Below are 18,342 nucleotides of genomic sequence, written 5' to 3' on the forward strand. Positions count from 1 at the left end.
GCACATCAGAGGTAATATAGTGCCATCCCCGTGATAAGACAGAATCTTTAGGTCTCAGGAAGGTGAGCATATCAATGTTCAACATACCCTATTAAGACTTGACACCCGTACTTTATCATCACTAAAGCAATTGCATATTCCTATTCCTGCAGGAGAGATGGGGAAATCCATCTCCTGCAATGACAGTCCCTTTAATAAATAGTGCACAGAACACAGGCACAAACTCCCCCTTCTTTCACCTGATCCTTCTCTCTCTCTCTCTCTCTCTCTCTCTCGCTCTCTCTCTCTCTCTCTCTCTCTCTCTCTCTCTCTCTCTCTCTCTCTCTCTCTCTCTCTCTCTCACACACACACACACACACACACACACACACACTTTCCCTCTCTCATGGAAATTGTTTCATTCCTTTTAGTCAATCTGGCTAATGCAAAAATCATGTATGTCTGTCTTTAAATATTTAATCTTAACAGCAGCAAGATTGAAATACAACGTTGAAGAAGCATTACTCCTTCTTCCTCTCCTCCTCCTCCTGAAAGGTACAAGAGCTCAGAGAGAGAGAGAGAGAGAGAGAGAGAGAGAGAGAGGCAGCTGCTCTGCAATGTCAGAAGGAGAGAGGGGGAGCGACAGGGAGAGATGGAAGAGGGAGGATGAAGAGACTCGGCTATTTTCGATGACAATTTTGTTGCCATGCACTCTCAGCTACTGGAGTTGGAGGCAGCATTAAAGCACAGTTTGCCTTCGAAAAAGTATACAACCACATACGACAGCTCTCTGTTTTTCTTCTTCAGGAGCAGCCTTTGTTCTTTGACATAATAGATTCTACAGGCTGAGACGCACGGCTGGAGAGAAACACTGTTGCTGCTTGGAACTTAGTGAGAAGAGATGCAGCTCAATGACTGAGCCAAAGCTATGAATCTTGCATGCAGAAATGTTATCGTGGGAACCACATGGCCCCTGGAGATGAGTACAAGCACAAAGAGAATTTCAATCCCTCTTGCCTTAAAGTGTTCATTTTGCTTTCATGCTTATTGGTAGTTTTGCGTGAACAAGACGAGTCTCGTAAAGTTACGTGTGCATGGTTCCTCAAAGTGGTTAAAATGCGCAAGTTTTACTTGTACTGAACTTGTCTTGAATGAAAAAAGTTTTTATAAAACCCATAAATCATGATGAAGTAATGTAAAATGATTGCCACAGAGTCGGGCAAAGACAGAACTTTGGGAAACTTTTCCACTTACCACAGAGAAGTCCTCGACTGAACAGTTCTGTCCACTGAAATTGCAGCTCATGAGCATCTCTTCTAACTGATGTCCTGTCCTGTTGAAGATGTCCTGCATGTCAGGGGCAGGGTACATTAAATCAGTAGGTTTGTGCCCATCCTTGTTTTTGGGGGGCAGACCTGTCAAGTTAGCCAGGTGGTAGATGTCGGCATCGGTGAGCGCGGAGAAGCGAAAGCGGTTGATGTTGCAGATTGTCACAGCAGGGAAAACCATCTCTGGGGTCGCCTCTTCGTTCAGAGCTGTGACATGAGGGTGTTCCAGGTAAGAGATGGCACACTTAGCCGCTTGGTACAGAAACAGCGCCAGTGATGTCAAAAAGGCAAGAGCCCAGAGAGTCTGCCGGATGCCCAGGCGACCAGAGACAAAGATGTGGTTAATCCCATGAAGGGAGCAGGAGTTAGCAAACCCAGCCAAGTCCTTAGCCGGAGGTGTGCAGCTCTCCTCGATCAGGCTCTCCTTGTCCCCATCCTGCTTGCTTTTCTGCTTCTCATCCTCCTCTGCAAATTTGATTTTGCAAACAAATTCGATAGGCATGGGGGCAGCCAGGTCTGCGTTTTGGTTTTGTTTTTGATGGCAGCTATCAGCCCTGGATCACTTCCCTCCTACTTCCTTGGCTTTTGTCCTCTGAGCAGGAAGCAACTCCAGAAAGAAGAGAAAAAGACAGGGGAGAGTTTGTCGCTGCTGCTGCCGCTGCTGCCTCTGCTGTGACTGATAGTGCTGCTGCTGCTTCTGCCGCCACGGCTCCTAGTGACTAGAGCGCTGCTGCTGCTGTGCTGCTACTGCTCTGAACGCTTGTCTCACTACTTGATCAGCTCACACAGTCTCGCTTATCAGCAGTAATACAGCTGTCAAAAAAAACACCCTTGCACGCTGCCTCAGACCCACAGAAGAAAATGCAGCATTTTGAGTCGGACTAAAATAGGCACAGGGTACTTAATAATTCATGAGAAGGTAACATTGTGATTATTTCCTCCTCACTGGCGCGAGTCGCAACTTCCCCGGTCATCCATGCGCTTCCCGCTGACAGCTCCCCCTCCTGCTTAATCCACTTGTTTGGATGGTGCTTCCACTCCTTGACCTGAATAAAGTTGGTGTCAAAGGTTGCTCTGCCAAACATCCGGTGTTTGATGTGAATCAGAGGGGGTCACCGCTTTTAATGCCACCCCCAACAAGTTCTCCAGAGAATGCCTAATTGAAACAATAATGAGGAGCGCGAGAAGTGGAATTGAGCACAAGCAACTCCTGGCAATCAATCTTGTCTTTGCAACAAAAAAGTAAAAGACTATTGATCGAGCGAACGTGTCTGTCAGAGATTAAGAGAGGCAGTACAACGGCGTTTTCTTATCAGGAACTAATGGTAGCATCACAAGACTCCTGCACGAATTTGAATTAGTGAATGCCTCCTGATCTGGACCCTGATGCTGCTAAAGATGTTGAAATGAAGTATTGATCTCCCTCTGTCCCTATCCTTTACAGTGTGTGTCTTAGTGCTGTTAATGGCCCTTTTCCAAGTTGCCAAACAAAATTATGCAAATGCGAGGCAGAAAAGTGAGAGCCCTAATGCATGTTATTCCCCTTTAAATGGAATTAGTCATGCGGGTCACATCACAAGGGGCTGAGACCTCCAGAGAAAAGGCATATTTAAAAGTGAATTCAACCGCTCCAAAACACACGTGCCAAGTCAAGTCCGAGGGAGCATCAGAAAGGAGAGATTACTCAAAACTGCAGAACGAATAAGGATACAAAATAAATCTGCTTTTTCCTACCCTCCAAAACAACTCTCTTCACGATGCTGACCTTTGAAACATCATCATTTCTGCTGTAAATAAAGGAGAATTAATGCATAATCAAACTCTAAATGTTCAGAGGAATCAGATCTAAATCAGATTAAACATGTATAATGAAGCTCTCTGGCTGGCTTAAAAACACCACCTCCTTTTAGGACCGAACAATGTAAAGACAAAAATCTCCAAACTGCCTGTTTTTTTGTTTGCCATTGCAGTCCCTCAGACCTTTTTATTTACTACACTTTTTTAAAAGCAGAATTGTCTTTTGATGCTGTGTTCTTCCACGAGATAAACAGAGATACCGAGGATATTGCCCTGACTTGATAGAAGAGAAGGGCCCATGTTTTAGCTATGCCTCTGGCAGGCACTGAGGTCTCCTAACCAAAGAGTGTTTTATGTAGTCACTCCCAGAGGATGCTGGGCTTATTTACAGTCGCACAGAGGAAATGAAAGCTCACAGTCCACGCCATGACTAAATACCAAATGTGAATAAAAAACACGCAGGCACATCTGGCACATGAAAACCATTCGTGGTCAGGAGTGGATGGCATTATGTTTGTTTGTCAGAGCCAATAACACTCCAAACCCCAGGCCTATTTTGTGTTTGATGCCCTAAAAATTAGATACAATTGATTAAATGTCGCTGACCTTCAAGTTATTTCTGCCACTGTCAATAATGTGTTATTTTGCAGGAACATTTAAATGCATTAGCAGGGCTTCTTACAGGGCTTTGTAGGTCACTTCTAACACAACCATAAATAGTGTGAATTACAACTTAATGCAGTTTGTAAGTGTCTCAAGTGTTTTTCTCCTTTTTAAAATACAACACTGAGCTGTGGATGAAAATATTCAAGGTTTAAATCGCTCTGTTTATTGAGAAGCAGTTTGTAAAACTAGAAGATGTCTATGGATGATATCCACCTTGAAAGAAAAGGCTGACAGTTTTATCATCTCATCCAAAAGCTCCATCTATTGGACATGTCTGTGGTCAGATGTTGCTTTGATGTAAACTGTAATGTGGCAGTTTAAGACATATTCAATTCACTGTCCACAATTTAAAGAGAGTGAATTTGATCAGTTATTGTATGTCTTTGTTTGTAGATATTTTCATGCATAAAATTCAGCATAGTTTAAAGGTGCAATATGTAAGAGTTTCAGTGTAAAATATTTCAAAAATAACTAAAATGATCAATACAGTATGATGAAAGAACAGTTTTAACGTTATGACAAATATATTTATGTATTGTTTTGCAGAGATATAAACTGAAGTTAGCATGCTAACTAGTCTGTCTGGGGGGTTGTGTCCGGCCATATTCATGGGGAGGCTGCTGAGCTCGGTCCCGTTGCATCAGTGCCCATTCTGGCAGCCGGTCACCGCCTGCTGGGTCCCCCTGGCCCAGGCCTACAAACCTCCTCCTCCCGGTGGTCCAAAGCTCATGTGCTAGCAGCATAAATGTCAACACTTGCTCATAGTCAGTCCAGGCAGAGTCAGCTAGCAGTAATAAGACCACTAGCAACACGGCAAACTTAGCAAGTGAATGGCAGCTACAGTTGGCAGCAGGTACTCTGGTGATACGCTACCCCCTATTGGTTTGGAGATGAATTACACAATTCTTACATATTGCACCTTTAAACCTGATTCTAAGAAATGATTATTGAGTGAAAACACCAGAGAGTAGAGCTCAACAAAAAGATGGAAAATTTAAAGATATTTGGCAATAAACAAGTACTGGAGGAGCAGGGACATTTTTTGGGTCTTGAGCTACAGCAAAGGCACTCAGTTTAGACCTCGGTTCCTCCAAACGGAACACAGTAAGTGCTCCTGAGTCCCTGGAAATGTTGAGATGAAACAGGGGACTCTGCTGGTCTCTTGCCAGTAAGTTTGTGTTTTCAACAGGGCTATCTATGAGAGAATACAGTACATGTTGAAATATTAATCAAAATCAATACAACATTTTATTGGCACGCATTGGTGGGTAAAATTAATTTATAGTTGTCAACTGGGAAAGACAAATCTCCGATTAACCAGCTCCAGCGGCAGTGGCCATATGATCTGTGTCAACCCCAGCTTTAACCTTCAGGAAGCTATGCCTTCAAGGGGCAGCTGAACAACATTACCTGGAAAACCAGCTTTGCACAAGACTCCGAAAAAGAAGTCGAACTAGCCAAACATCATACACTTATGTGAGCTGGATATGATTTTTAGATTTGTACATTGTGAGGCACATCAGAACATGATGATAGAGAGAATGTTAACAGTGTTATTATGTCAAAGTAAGGTAGAAACTTTAAAGTCAAAAGAGGAAAAATTAAGGATTTAGCCTTTGGTTTCCATGGCAGTTAATGATAATACTCTCCACATGTATAAATTAAGACTCAAAGCAATCTTTCCTGCAGGTTTAAGTTTTGCATTTTCAGAGAAAGGAGGCTCGTGGCAACATTTTGATACATGTTTGTGAATGTGAAAACTTTGGGACTGAGAGTCGCTTCCATATCTTTCTAGCCTTAAAAAACACAACTTCTCACGCTGCAAATGAGCAAACTAATAATGAAACAAATTTTTCAAGACCCGGAGTCTAGAGCCTCACTAGCAGCCCCTGAAGGCCACGATGTTCATTAAATCCTTGTGTAGCTTAAAGGAAAAGGTACTTTAAAATTAAATGAGTGTATGTCCTTGAGAGTACGAATGCCAATTATCTTGTACACAAATTTTACATTTCAACATTTTTCTTGCGCACAAGCAGATATTGAAAGCATGAACAGTTGATGAATCATGTGTCCAATTCATTGGTGCTTGAGCTCAAGTTCAAGCTCTTTATTGTCATATGCACATCCAGTGAAACGGTCTTTGGCAATGAAATTCTTAGATATCAGGTTCCCTCCTACAGTGCTCTTACAAACCAACACATATGAAAAACGTGAAAAACACTTTGCTGCAGCTAAAATACAGATATATCATTTGATATAATATAAAGTATTATATTTTTATGTTTTTCCTGCTAAGGTTTTTCTTCTGAGGTTTTTGTTGCGTTCATTGAGTTTTGAACCAGCATTCAATACATGGGCCTGTTAGGTCTCCAAATACTACAGTGTCTTTGTATATAATCTTGAATTAAACAGGAATGGAAAAATCTGAACTCAAGGTCTACTTACCAGCTTTTTCTTGAGCTTTAACTGCATCCGAGCATACCCTACCCACAGTGGAAGACCGTGAGAAGCGGGTGAAAGCTCTGGAAAAAGTTTGTAAGTGGGCCCGACATATTCTAAATCAAAACCGTCAGTTATTGAACTTAAATGATTAGATCTTTGTTCCAACAAGCTTTGCTGTAGCTGATGAAAAGGGGCAGGTCTGAAGTGAATCATCTTGGCAGCGCTCCTAAAATTTCTTTAATCATATTAAATGATGTATGTGCAGCTGAAGGCGGTTTGTACATTTATTGAATCATCCAATAAACACAGTAATTTACTCATCGAAAAAACACTGTCATTAACATAAGAGATATTAAAAATGGAACTATAATTCAATAATACATATGTATATATTATTCTATGTATTATTTAGTGATGATCTCGTGGTTGTGTGTCTGAAATGTCAATGGTCAAGATTTACTATTTGCTTTTGTGAAATTCTTAGAAATGTCCTTTTAAAAGCTGCAGGAAGGGATATTTTAATTCATCATTTGGCTGAACACTGCAGTTCCCACTTTGAATGCAATTAACAAATGAAATGAAAACTGTCGATATCAGATCGATTCAGGGATTCCATTGATTGTTTGAATCAATAAAACAAGAAGGGGCAAACAGGAAAAACGCATGTTTTTAGGGTTACAGTGATGTAAAGTTACATTATTAAGACACATTGTGATTTTGTATACAGGACCGTGTTGTATCTTCGCTTCAATCTCTCTTCAGTAAAAGCTGAATAAAAAAAATGCTTGCTATGCACTGCAATTCAACCCTGAAGGTGCAGCCACAAGATAGGCCTGTGCACTGTTAGATTGGACACACACTTACACTTCCCACAGATTTGGTACACAAGCAGCTCAACTTTTAGACTTGCTTGTGTGTAATTTCTATTTGACAGGTACGTATTAATGTGTTGATAACAAATAATGAAGACTCAATGCAACAGAGGCTGCTGCTGCCTCAGCAGTAACTCGGGCAGGTATCTGTGGTCAACAGAGAATCTGGCTCTGTGGAACCGGCAGGGGAAATGTCATATTTGCATAAAAGCCACAAAATATTGTATTTCTTGTTTTTCTCGATGTTTCATATTTGAAGGTGTGGAATTGTGGAGGCTGCAGACAGCGGGCTGATATTTGCTCTTTTTTTCTTGAGCAAACACCCGAGATATCGACTCAATGAGAGGAAAATTTAGATTAAACTGTCACAATCTGATGAGGAAGTGTACTGAATGGCACTTCACACAGTGAATTAAGTCACTAATGTCTATGTTCGCAAAGCCTTTCATTGCAGTGTCACTTTATTTTGTGCATCTCTATCTCATACATAGTGCAAGTCATAAGATTAAGATTTATCTCTGGGTTAAGAGCCCATGTTTAAACAGTGTCTTTTTCATGTACGCCATCTTTCATCACTGAAATTAATGCAACAGTTAAACTTAAATCAACATCATAGTGTTTGCTTGGATTTACCTGCTCGGTCTATTTCCTGGGAACAGCTTTGCACACTGAGGGCTGTTCAACATAACTGTGCTGTGAGGGAAAATCCAGTTTCTGAGCCTCAGCTCTTTGAGCTAAAAGCAAAGTGTTTTCTTCTTGTTCACAAGAAATTTATGCACACCACGACGTGCATAAACAAGCCGTGATTAAGAGCGCTGCGCACAATAACACAATGGATCATGTGAATGAAAATAACAAATGCATTGCCAGACAGCTGCTTTTCAGCTAGTCTTCGTACTACAGCAGCATAATAGAATGTCTGAGATTCAGTTACGGCTTTTAGTTTTGGTGTGCCAACCCAAACCCGATGAAAACTTTCTGGGGGCGCCACTGGCTGCATCTTCATCACCATGTAAGCTTTAAAATGAATTCCCAGAGGATGCTGCACCGACCTTCCGAACACCCTCCGACTACCCTCTGCGTCTGTTTGGTGGTCATATCTGACCCATGCGAAATCATAAAAAGATCCGACTTTCAGTGACGATGGCAGCCATTCTGTCCATGACAGGTCGATGAGTCACGGTCATAGTCAGTTCAAGCAAGTCATGGTGCATGCAACTACTGAATTGGTCCTGTTATATGTTATCATTTGCCTGTTCACCATTTTAGTTCTGGTTTGTCATCACAAGCTTAACGTATCCCCCAAAACTTTCACATGCAACTGCCAAAAACACTGGTCTCCTCACTTGTGATTTGTTTAAACTCACCTCCTGAAGCCTTACACAGACAACACGCACAGCTGTAAGAGACTCCAGCTACCACTGATGCTTAACTCTGCTTCCCTTCACACAAATACAGGACAGTCAGCAAGCAGAGGGCTGGCTTCAACAAAAGCTTTGTCATCTCTTCTTCACACGCACTGAAGAGCATATTCCTTTGTACAATCACTGCAGAGATCTAAACTCACTGAACTACATATATCAAGGTCCTGCATGTCCATTGAACTGTGTGGTGTTAATGTGTGCATGGTGCTGTATATGTGTGCAAACAGAATGTGATAACTTGCTAATCCTTTTTTGACCAACACTCAGTACAAAGACAACATTTCACCTCATCAACTTTACCTTCTTCTGAATATGATGGAAAGCTCCAAAAACACCTGTTTGGATCATTCCACAGGTAAACAGGCTCATTGGTAACAGGTGATAGTATCAGGATTGGGTATGAAAGGTGCGTCTTGGAAAGGCTCAGTTGATCGTTTAAGACTGAATATGTCATTCTGAGAATACATTCATTACTACATTATATATTTAATACATACACTTGTGACTCATGTGATTTTGTCCAATTTGGTTTTCTTGCCATTAATCAGCTGCACTCTGATTAAGGCTATGAAACTGCCGCTGAACTGAGTCTACAAAATCATACACTATTTTTCCCAAATTTTTATTTGTGTTACACGCTGTTAATACTTGTTTTATTTATTTTGACTTCAGATTTTCTCGTCTTTGCACGTCTTGGTCCCATGTTGGATTGAATCTGGGCTTTTTGTTTTTGGTTTTCTTCTTTGCTTTGTGAATATTTGGACATGTCTTTCATGTTGTTTGTGGGAGAATCAAAACAAAGCAAATCCAATAGGAGAAGTATTTGTTTTACTTCCCTGACGTGTGAATTTCTTCACTAGAAAAGCGGTGATAGTTCAGTGGGAGGGGGTGAAAGGTGGGAACATGAGCAGCGCTGCATGTTGTCAACATTTACAGTGAGCAAGCGGCTTAAAGTACATGAAGCGCAACAGACTGCCAATTTGCTGGTTTAAAAGTTGAGGTAAAGAAATAAATAGAATAAAAATAATAATGTCCAGTCCCGAAGCTAACAGAAAGTCAAAGGGGTTGAAATTTTGCGTATCAGTACATCAAATGGTGAACATGACTACACATGCGGCGAGACTGAATGATCAAAGTGAACCACGGTTGCGCTCGCGTGAACCCGACACGGTCTAAATGTCTGTTCATTTGTGATTTTGGATGAACCTGATTCTGCTGTGAGACTGCAGAGAGGAGGCATTTGGAGGCATTCACTCACCGCTTCATTGCAAATTCAGAACACTTGAGTTTTACTGTAGCTTTCATCACTATGAAAATGCTGAAATGACTGGTGTAGCTTGCTAGGTAACATATCAGCTTGCATTAATGCTGAGATTGGACATGGTGTGGTTCAGTAGCTTAGTTCAGCCTTTGCGAGCACAAATTCTGCTACCATATTATAATAGTAGATGAAAGTCAGAGGTTCCGCCGCCCAATGAGAGCTCTCATTATTAAGGTTGTACTATCTTCTGAAGGACCATATGGGTACTCATTTTTCTGTATATGTAAGAACACACTGCTCAAAGGAAAGAGAAAAATATGGGAAGCTTGTGCAGTGGACTGAGGAATTGCCATGCTTTGCACATGAGTGCAAAGAGCAGGGTTCAGTGATTTTTTTATAGCCCTGAGGATCACTTCTCTTCAAGTTCACACACAGCATTCTGCTTTATACGACAAAGCAACACATACTCATCACACCCTTAATATTTATATGCAAAACAGAGATAAAAATTAAACAATAAACATGACCACTGAGTCATTTGCTGGAGGTAGAAGAATTGTGCATATGCCATAACTTCTCCAGAGGCTTGAAATAGGTTTCTGAACAGGAAAAGGGCATTATTGTGTCATACTCCTTTCACCAGATGAATATCAATGATTTCTCCAGAATGACTGGCGACTATACTCCCATGAGAACAAAAGAAATGGAAGCAAATGTAAAATTATTGATCTAAACGCTGAATTAAAAAAAGTTGACTGTTGACAAAGGGCACCCAATAATCGACTTGCAAAATAGCAGGGATCTGCCTTTGTAGCTGAAGGTCACAGCAGCAAAGCAGGTAACTGCAGCGAGCTTTTGCTTCCTCCTAAAGTGCATTTTTTAGTCCTCTGAACTGACCCCCGCATGAAAAATGAAAGAAATTCCCTCTTTCCCATAAGCAAGTGGAACAAAAGCTAAATGTCACCAGTTGAATCTTTTCTGACCAAAAAACCATTCATGCGAAACATCTACAATATTTGTAGTTTATTGTAAATAATAAATGAGCTTACTCCCTAACAGCCTCTTAATAAAAAACACACCCTCACTCCTCTCTTCAGAGTTCATGTTGTCAAGTTCTCTAAGCGGGCTGCAGCAGGACAAGGAGGCATTGTCAAGAGGGAATATGGCTGGTAGCTATTTAAGAGTCGGCTGGACCTGAAGACACAGAGATGAAGTGACTTCTACAAGATACACAGATTTTTCATTAGTCCTGCAGTCAGAAAGGAGGCTGTGAAGACCACTGGTCTGTTAGCTGACATTTTCCAGCCTAAGATTAAAAGAATTACTAAAACTTTTTGGTAAATTAACTTTTTTCATTTCAAGAATGAGATAAGAAACTTGATACTAATCTTATGTCTGTAGGGTGACCATATTTTGAAACCCCCAAACCAGGACCCTCGAGTGTTCATGCATGCCCATGTGTACATATGCGCTTCTGCACACACCGCTTCACCAGGATGAAGGGACAATTATTTCAGCACTCAGCACACCTGCAGAGGGCACCTTTCAACACCATGGATGCCTTGAATGCAGCCTTTCCTTGCTGACAGGTTCTGTCATAGCCTGTGATGCTTGTCTGTGACTCATAGGTTATAATAGCCTTGACATCGTCACGTTGACTGACACACATGCAGACGTGCTGAACTCAGACATGTGGTGCATTGTTAATGTTTTTATATTGGGTTAGGTAATAATGAGCGGGACAGAACATGATAAATCTATGAGTATAAGAGTAATATGTATATTTTATGATGTAATTATTATTTTAATTGTGGTTGAAAACTGGTGGTGAATGTTGAAAAGTAGGACATTTTAATGTTCTGCAGATATTTGTTGGGACTCAGGACAGCCAGATAGAAACTGGACCAATCCTGGACAAACTAGCCACACACATTGAATCCTAAACTCACCACCAGGCAACCAGTTGCTTTAAAACATCAGAGCAACAAAGATCAGGTTAACTAGTTCCTAAAAAGTCTGCTATATATAAACAAAAACACAAAAGGGCAGATAAATTCAGCACTTACTTTAAATATGTATTACTTGGGTTTACAGGTCTGAAAATGTTATTACGCTAGCTCAGCATAAAGAGTGAGAGATGCAAGTGGATACAACTAGCCTGACTCTGGCAGCTGGGCTTGGGTGGATTTCATTGTGTAGTACACTTGCATGTCACTCATCTTATTGCTATGTTGTAAGATTTTCTTGCCCATTTCATTAATGATAATTTCTCCCCTGAACAATTGTGATTTAGGATTACACTGTATGACAGAGGACAGTGTACTGTATGGACCTTTGCTGTCCTTGCATTTTTGAGATATCCAGTGTCAGCCTCTTTTTCCCCTCCAGGAATGTCATACAGAACTCTAGTGGTTGTTGTTTGGGGTACTTTGCAGACAAGCATGTGATTACAGTGATTTACAGATGAGGCTGTACTATTATGATTATCTACCTGTTAACATTTGATATCTTGATGCTGAGCAGGGGATCTCATTACTGGACAGATGACGACTTGTTATTCTGCTCACAGCCTGTCAGCGCAGGACAGATGGGATGGGGGGGCCGGGATGGGAAGCCTGGGAGGTACTGCTGACCCTCTTCCCCTCCCCATCAGCTGCACCAACAACATGCCACACGCATCATGGGCCCGACCAATCCTCTACTCTGACAGGAGCTCACCTGCCCTCAAGCCCCCCAGAACAACAGGGTGCACTCCCTCGCCAGCTGTGTCAAGCAGCCTGCACCACTGGCCCACTGAAGCCTGAACAAATTCTCCACTAGCCACTGGGAGACTTCTCGTTCATTAGGGCCGTGACATTTTATAAACAATGGCATGAATAACTAAAAAATGTTCAGAAGACTGTGAGGAAAATGAAAAAAGTGCGAGCACAGTGGCAATCATAGAAGTACTGAAGTGATCCTTCATATCAGGCATTATGAGAACATTGGAAGATAATTAAGATCATTTCATGCTATCTTTTGGGTGCCTTTTAACATCTGCTCGGGGACAGTTACATCTCTCTAACTTACTGCTCTTTTTCCTGTTGATCAGTGAGTGCTGCTCCAATCAAAAAAACTAATGAAGTAAATTAGAAAATAACAGACAAATCGCTGTTTAAATCTGAGACAAGATGGATTTTTAAATTAGGTATATTGTTTTCAAATTAAATGAGGACATCAATCTCCTTTAATAATCTGCATGTATATTGTCCAATGAAGTAAAAACACAGTTGTAGATAAATTATGTATTTAAGGTCCCTGTGAGAGATGAGGTGAATTCAGGAAGGTGTTATAATGAAACCGTCTCCTTTCATGTTGTATTTTATTCTCATATTTTGATATTTCATGTAATCTTATCATCAGTGTACATTCATATAAATTAATTTTCTTCCTTTGCTTTAATCTTTATGTGCTTGTTCTATAAAGGAACATGTACAGTTGGTCCCTCGTATATGACGTTAGATGGGTATGCCAGCATTTTAGTGCTGATAAAATGGGACTCACACAGTTTAAAACTAGAATGGTCAAAGCTGAAGCAGCTGATGTTGAGAGACCCTTTTTTAGTCTCTAGCATGAGGCAAATTCTGAAGCCTACATTTCCCAACTCAACAGCATCTTCCATTAGACTCTCCCTGCCTGCTAAACACTCGCATCCTTCAAACTCCACACAAACAGGCTTTCTGTAGCTCCTCCAAAGCGAAAAAGAAGACATTATACAAATGCTTTTTGAGGCTGAGTGCAACTTGTGACACGTAAAATCAGCTGTAAGTGTAAAAATTGGACTGGCCCTTTAAAATGTATCTCGTTCTTTTCCCTATATATGCATATTCCAACTGCAGTCTCAGCGTGACTGTAATGTGTGTGCATGAAGTGTGTTTGCTGTAATATGCAGGGTGATTTAGAGGCAGGAATAAAAGGAGAATCCCGGTATGCTGATGAAGGTCACACACTAAAACATTGCTTCTTGTTTCAGCCGCTCATTAAATTGACTGAAGAGCCTCTGGCACCATGTGGTCATCTTTTTTGTTGTTGTTGTTGTGAACCTGAAACTATTTGCTGTCAGCTGTGCAGAACGGCCTGCTTCACTGCCCGGCTGAAGCCTGAGTAAATTCTCTGCTCGCCGCTGGGAGACAGTTTGATTTTGTGTACTTTAGGTTTGTGAGATTTTGTAAACAAATGGCATAAGTACAGCACGCACATGTAGTGAGTATGTCTAATGCATCGCAAATTAGTTTTTCCAGCTGATGAATACTAATGCGTTATTTTGAGAGGGAAGATTGTCTTGTTTCTGAGAGATGGAAAACTGCTTATTCAATAGCTTTAAATTTTTTCCATCCACAGAATGCAAATCGGAAAAGAAAACAGTCCTCCGTCGACAACATAATGCACACAGTATAAGAAGCAGCAGTTTCTAAACTGTGTTGGGATTGGTATAACTAGTCAGTCTCACTGCTAAATGGAGACTGTCACTGCTTCTGGAGGAACTGTGGTTGTTATCTGTAAAGAGGGCCTGATGCTGGGATGGATGATGAAAGTACGCCGGCCCTCGACAGGCAGCTCCCGGAGGGCAGCCCTGACGCAAGATATTAGAACCTGAATAAATCATGTAATGTTGCTGTATCATCCCTGCCCTGATCAATCTCGCCCGATCAATACATCAGTCTACAGGCATGATGTCTGAGGGACAGTAGAGCTGGCACCTGGTCATTAGCATCAGGTGAATGATTGGCTGACAAAGAGGCTCGGTGGGGGCGGGGGGGAGCAGGGGCAGCGTGGGGTGAAAAGCATAAATATTGCAAAATGGTCACCCAATAATGGAATTCTTGCAATCACAAACAGACACGGATCAATTTTACACTGTTTGGTAAACTTTCGAATCAGCCATCTGCTCTGTGCAAACTCTGGAGATGGGTGCTGCTCATTATTTCTCCGAATTATACCCTGCTCCTGGTCAGTTGTTCCTAACAATATCTGGCTATTCACAGCATGATGTTCACTTGTCTGACGACACCTCATATTGTTCAGCCCGTTTTATGAATGCACGTCGATTCTTATTTTGTTCTGCGGAGCAAAGATAAAGAAAGCAATAATCCTTTGTATTAAAAGTATTGCCGCAGCTCCTTCAGTTCATCAAAGCACTGTGTGAAATAACAACACACTGCGCTACAAGTTGCTGATTAATTCATGTTACACTCGCTCACAGCAGTAACAAAGAGTCTCACTCTACAATCTCACAGGGGCTTCCTCACCCATTTTCCTCATAAGGGGACATTTTAACTTTACTGTGTATCATTTATTTTTTACTGTACACACAATGTGGATTTTACTTACTTGATCGGTGATATCACTCTAAAGTGATGATATAGTGGGTGATTGCTTTCTCTCCAACTATTCTGTCCCAAATTATTGCAAACCTCGTAACCAAATCATCACTTGTGAATTTTAGCTGTTTATAAAATGTAATTATAAAAAACATATATATAACAAATTGAGCCATGTTATTTAGGAGCAAACCTTTTTCCGTGAAAGACATTTTCACATGTGCCAGTTTGAAATAATAACATTAATGATGGCTGAATTCCATTTAACTGCTTCAGTTTCATGGTCCTGGTGTTGTTCATGCTTTCTCACTGTCACACTGTGATGGCTTACTGGGACACTTGATTGTTATTAGTAACACTTTTCTTACCATGACATGTCGACATGGCTGCTGTGAAAAAGGTTGACGGCTTTTGTATTACAAGCTGGAGAAAGTAGCTATATAATAACAGCTGTAGGTCTGCAATCAACCATAGTAAGAATGTCCTTTGTGGAATATAATAGTTTTTGAATGTAGGCAACTAGTCAGAGTCGGGGTGGATCATGGCTGGGCAACTGGCAAACCGCTGTGGATAATGGGCTATAGGCATGGATGAGCGAGCCTGACACTTGTGACTACTGAATACAGCACAGGACAAATAAATTACTCTGGTATAAATGCTTCCATAACCCGTATAAATGTTTGTGAACCGGTCAGAAAGCGTAAACACACCAGCAAATGAAGGTACCTCCCTCAACTGGCACCAGGAAAATACAACTTTTAAATTCAGAACACGGCAATGATGAAACATTGAGGAAATCTTGAATTACAAAGACTGTTCGTCAGTCTGAGAAAAAAGCTATGAATAGCAAGCAGCATGTGTCATTATTAAACACTATATTGTAAACTGAGGCTCTCTCTACCATAGATTCACGGTCTACATGTCAAAGTATCCTTGGACGAGACACTGAACCCCCAATTGCTCCAGATGCTGTGCCATCAATGTGTGAGTGTGTGTGAATGGTTATCACTCCTAATGAGCAGGTGCCACCTTTCATGGTAGCCTTGGCCACCAGTGTATGAATGTGTGTGTGAATGGGTGAATGCTGGCTTCTAATGCAAAGCGTCAGTAAGACTAGAAAAGCACATTAGAACTGCTGTTCATTTACCATTTAGATTGAGACCCTATGGACAGAGATATATTACTGTTGACTCTGATCAAAGTTTGACTAAAATATTTGAAATATTGCTTCAGCATTGCTTAAAGCTCCCCTGTGACAGTAACACTATGTAAACTTCTACACAACCATGGTAGACTACTGACCAACATTACATTTATTGAGCTTCGGCATCAAAGAGTTTGCGCCTCGCAGCTTTCACACTTTGGTTATTTCTTTGAAATATCCAGTTTAGACTCGTGTTTTCTGATATGAAGATGTGTCTGTGCGGCTCAGTGAAGAAGTGAATGAGGACTACACTGAATGAAAGTGGTCTCACTCTTGTTAAGAGTTTGATTTTCCATAATTGCGTTTGCAAACAGTACATGGGTGGCCTAAAAACACCCTGCCTTGATGCATCAATAGAACCTTCAACAACGCCCCTGACACTTCATCATCACAGAGGGACCAATGCCACATTATTAAAGTAGCAAACTTCAACATTTTAAGAGAGATTAGACAGATTTTGTACCATTTTAGAAAAAAAGGGAAAGGAGCAGCTTACAAAAGTTTGGCCACCCAAAGAGATTTGAGTTGTCAAGTAACTTTTACCAAAGTCTCAGACCTTAATTAGCTTGTTAGGGCTATGGCTGGATCACAATCATTGTTGGGAAAGGCCAAGTGATGCAAATTTCAAAGCTTTATAGATACTCTGCCTCCTCAAACCTCGTCCCAACAATCAGCAGCCATGGGCTCCTCTAAGCAGCTGCCTCGCACTCTGAAAATTAAAATAATTGATGCCCACAGAGCAGGAGAAAGCAAAATGTTTTCAGGTAGTTGTTTCCTCACTTTGTAATGTAATAAAGACAGTTAACAGCTACAATGGAGGTGAAGCTGAGGTCTGGAAGACCAAGAAAACTTCCCGAGAGAACTGCTACAAAGATTGCTAAAGAGGCAAATCAAACCCCACTGTCTGACTTTTTAAGTTTTAGGAGACTCTGGAGTGGTGTTGCACTGTTCTACTGTGCAGCGACACAAATGACCTTCATGGAAGAGTCATCAGAAGAAAGCCTTTCCTTTGCATAGGCACATTTGAACAAGCCTGAAGGATTTTGGATACAAGTGAAATGATGAAGTTAAAATAGAACTTTCTGGCCACAATGGGCAAAGGTATGTCACGAGAAAAAAGGGCAGAATTTCATGAAAAGACACCTCTCACGCTGGTAAGCACGGGGGTGGATCGATCATGCTTTGGGCTTGTGTTGTAACCCCTTCCAGTGTTCACAGGGGAGCTTTAAGCAATACTGATTCAATTAAATACCAACAAATTCTGCAATCAAGCATCACACCGTTAGTAAAAAAAAAGCTGAGGATGAAAAGAGGATAGCTTCTACAACAAGATAATGATCCTGAACACACCCCAAAATCCACAATGGACGACCTCAAGAGGCACGAGCTCAAGGTTTTGCAGTGGCCCTCAAAGTCTCCATACCTAAACACCATCGAAAATCTATGGCTAGACCTCAAAAGAGCAGTGCATGCAAGACGGCCCAACAATCTCGTGGAAACAGAAGCCATTTGCAAGGAAAAACGGATGAAAATCCCCCAAACAAGAACAGAAAGACCACACTTTGCCATTTGCAGGGACAAAATGGATGAAAATCCCCCAAGCAAGAACAGAAAGACCACAATTTGCCATTTGCAAGGAAAAATGGATGAAAATCCCCCAAGCAAGAACAGGAAGATTCTTACCTGGCTACATACAGCGTTTACAAGCTGCGATAGTTGCCAAAGGGGATCTTGCTAAGTACTGGCCATGCAGGGTGCCCAAACTTTAGCTTCAGTCCCTATTACATTTTTGTCATTTTAAAACTGTAAAAGCTATTTCTCTTGAAATGAAAAGAAATGTGTCATCTTTAACTTTGGAAATCAGATCATCTTTTACTCGTTTAGTCATTCAAAATAAAATTAAATTTGACCATTTGAACTCTTGCATGCGACTACATCGATCTTATATATAAATTGATCTGATATACTTACTGTTTTTTGAGAATTTCTGAGGTCCCTCATGCAGTTAA

The 18,342-nt window shown here is 41.1% G+C and overlaps 1 protein-coding gene across 1 annotated transcript in view; it reads right to left on the reverse strand.

Annotated features, from left to right (window-relative positions):
* Positions 1 to 2,077, reverse strand: part of asic4a (acid-sensing (proton-gated) ion channel family member 4a) — an 82,334-nt gene extending 80,257 nt beyond the window's left edge. The window contains exon 1 of the mRNA XM_070975502.1: positions 1,234 to 2,077. Coding sequence (XP_070831603.1) covers positions 1,234 to 1,809 — 576 coding nt within the window. The 5' untranslated portion in view covers positions 1,810 to 2,077. The remainder of the gene's footprint in view (positions 1 to 1,233) is intronic.
* Positions 2,078 to 18,342: the final 16,265 nt, after the last annotated feature.

This window comes from Chaetodon trifascialis, chromosome 12, assembly GCF_039877785.1.
Source record: "Chaetodon trifascialis isolate fChaTrf1 chromosome 12, fChaTrf1.hap1, whole genome shotgun sequence".
Classification (NCBI taxonomy): Eukaryota; Metazoa; Chordata; class Actinopteri; order Chaetodontiformes; family Chaetodontidae; genus Chaetodon; species Chaetodon trifascialis.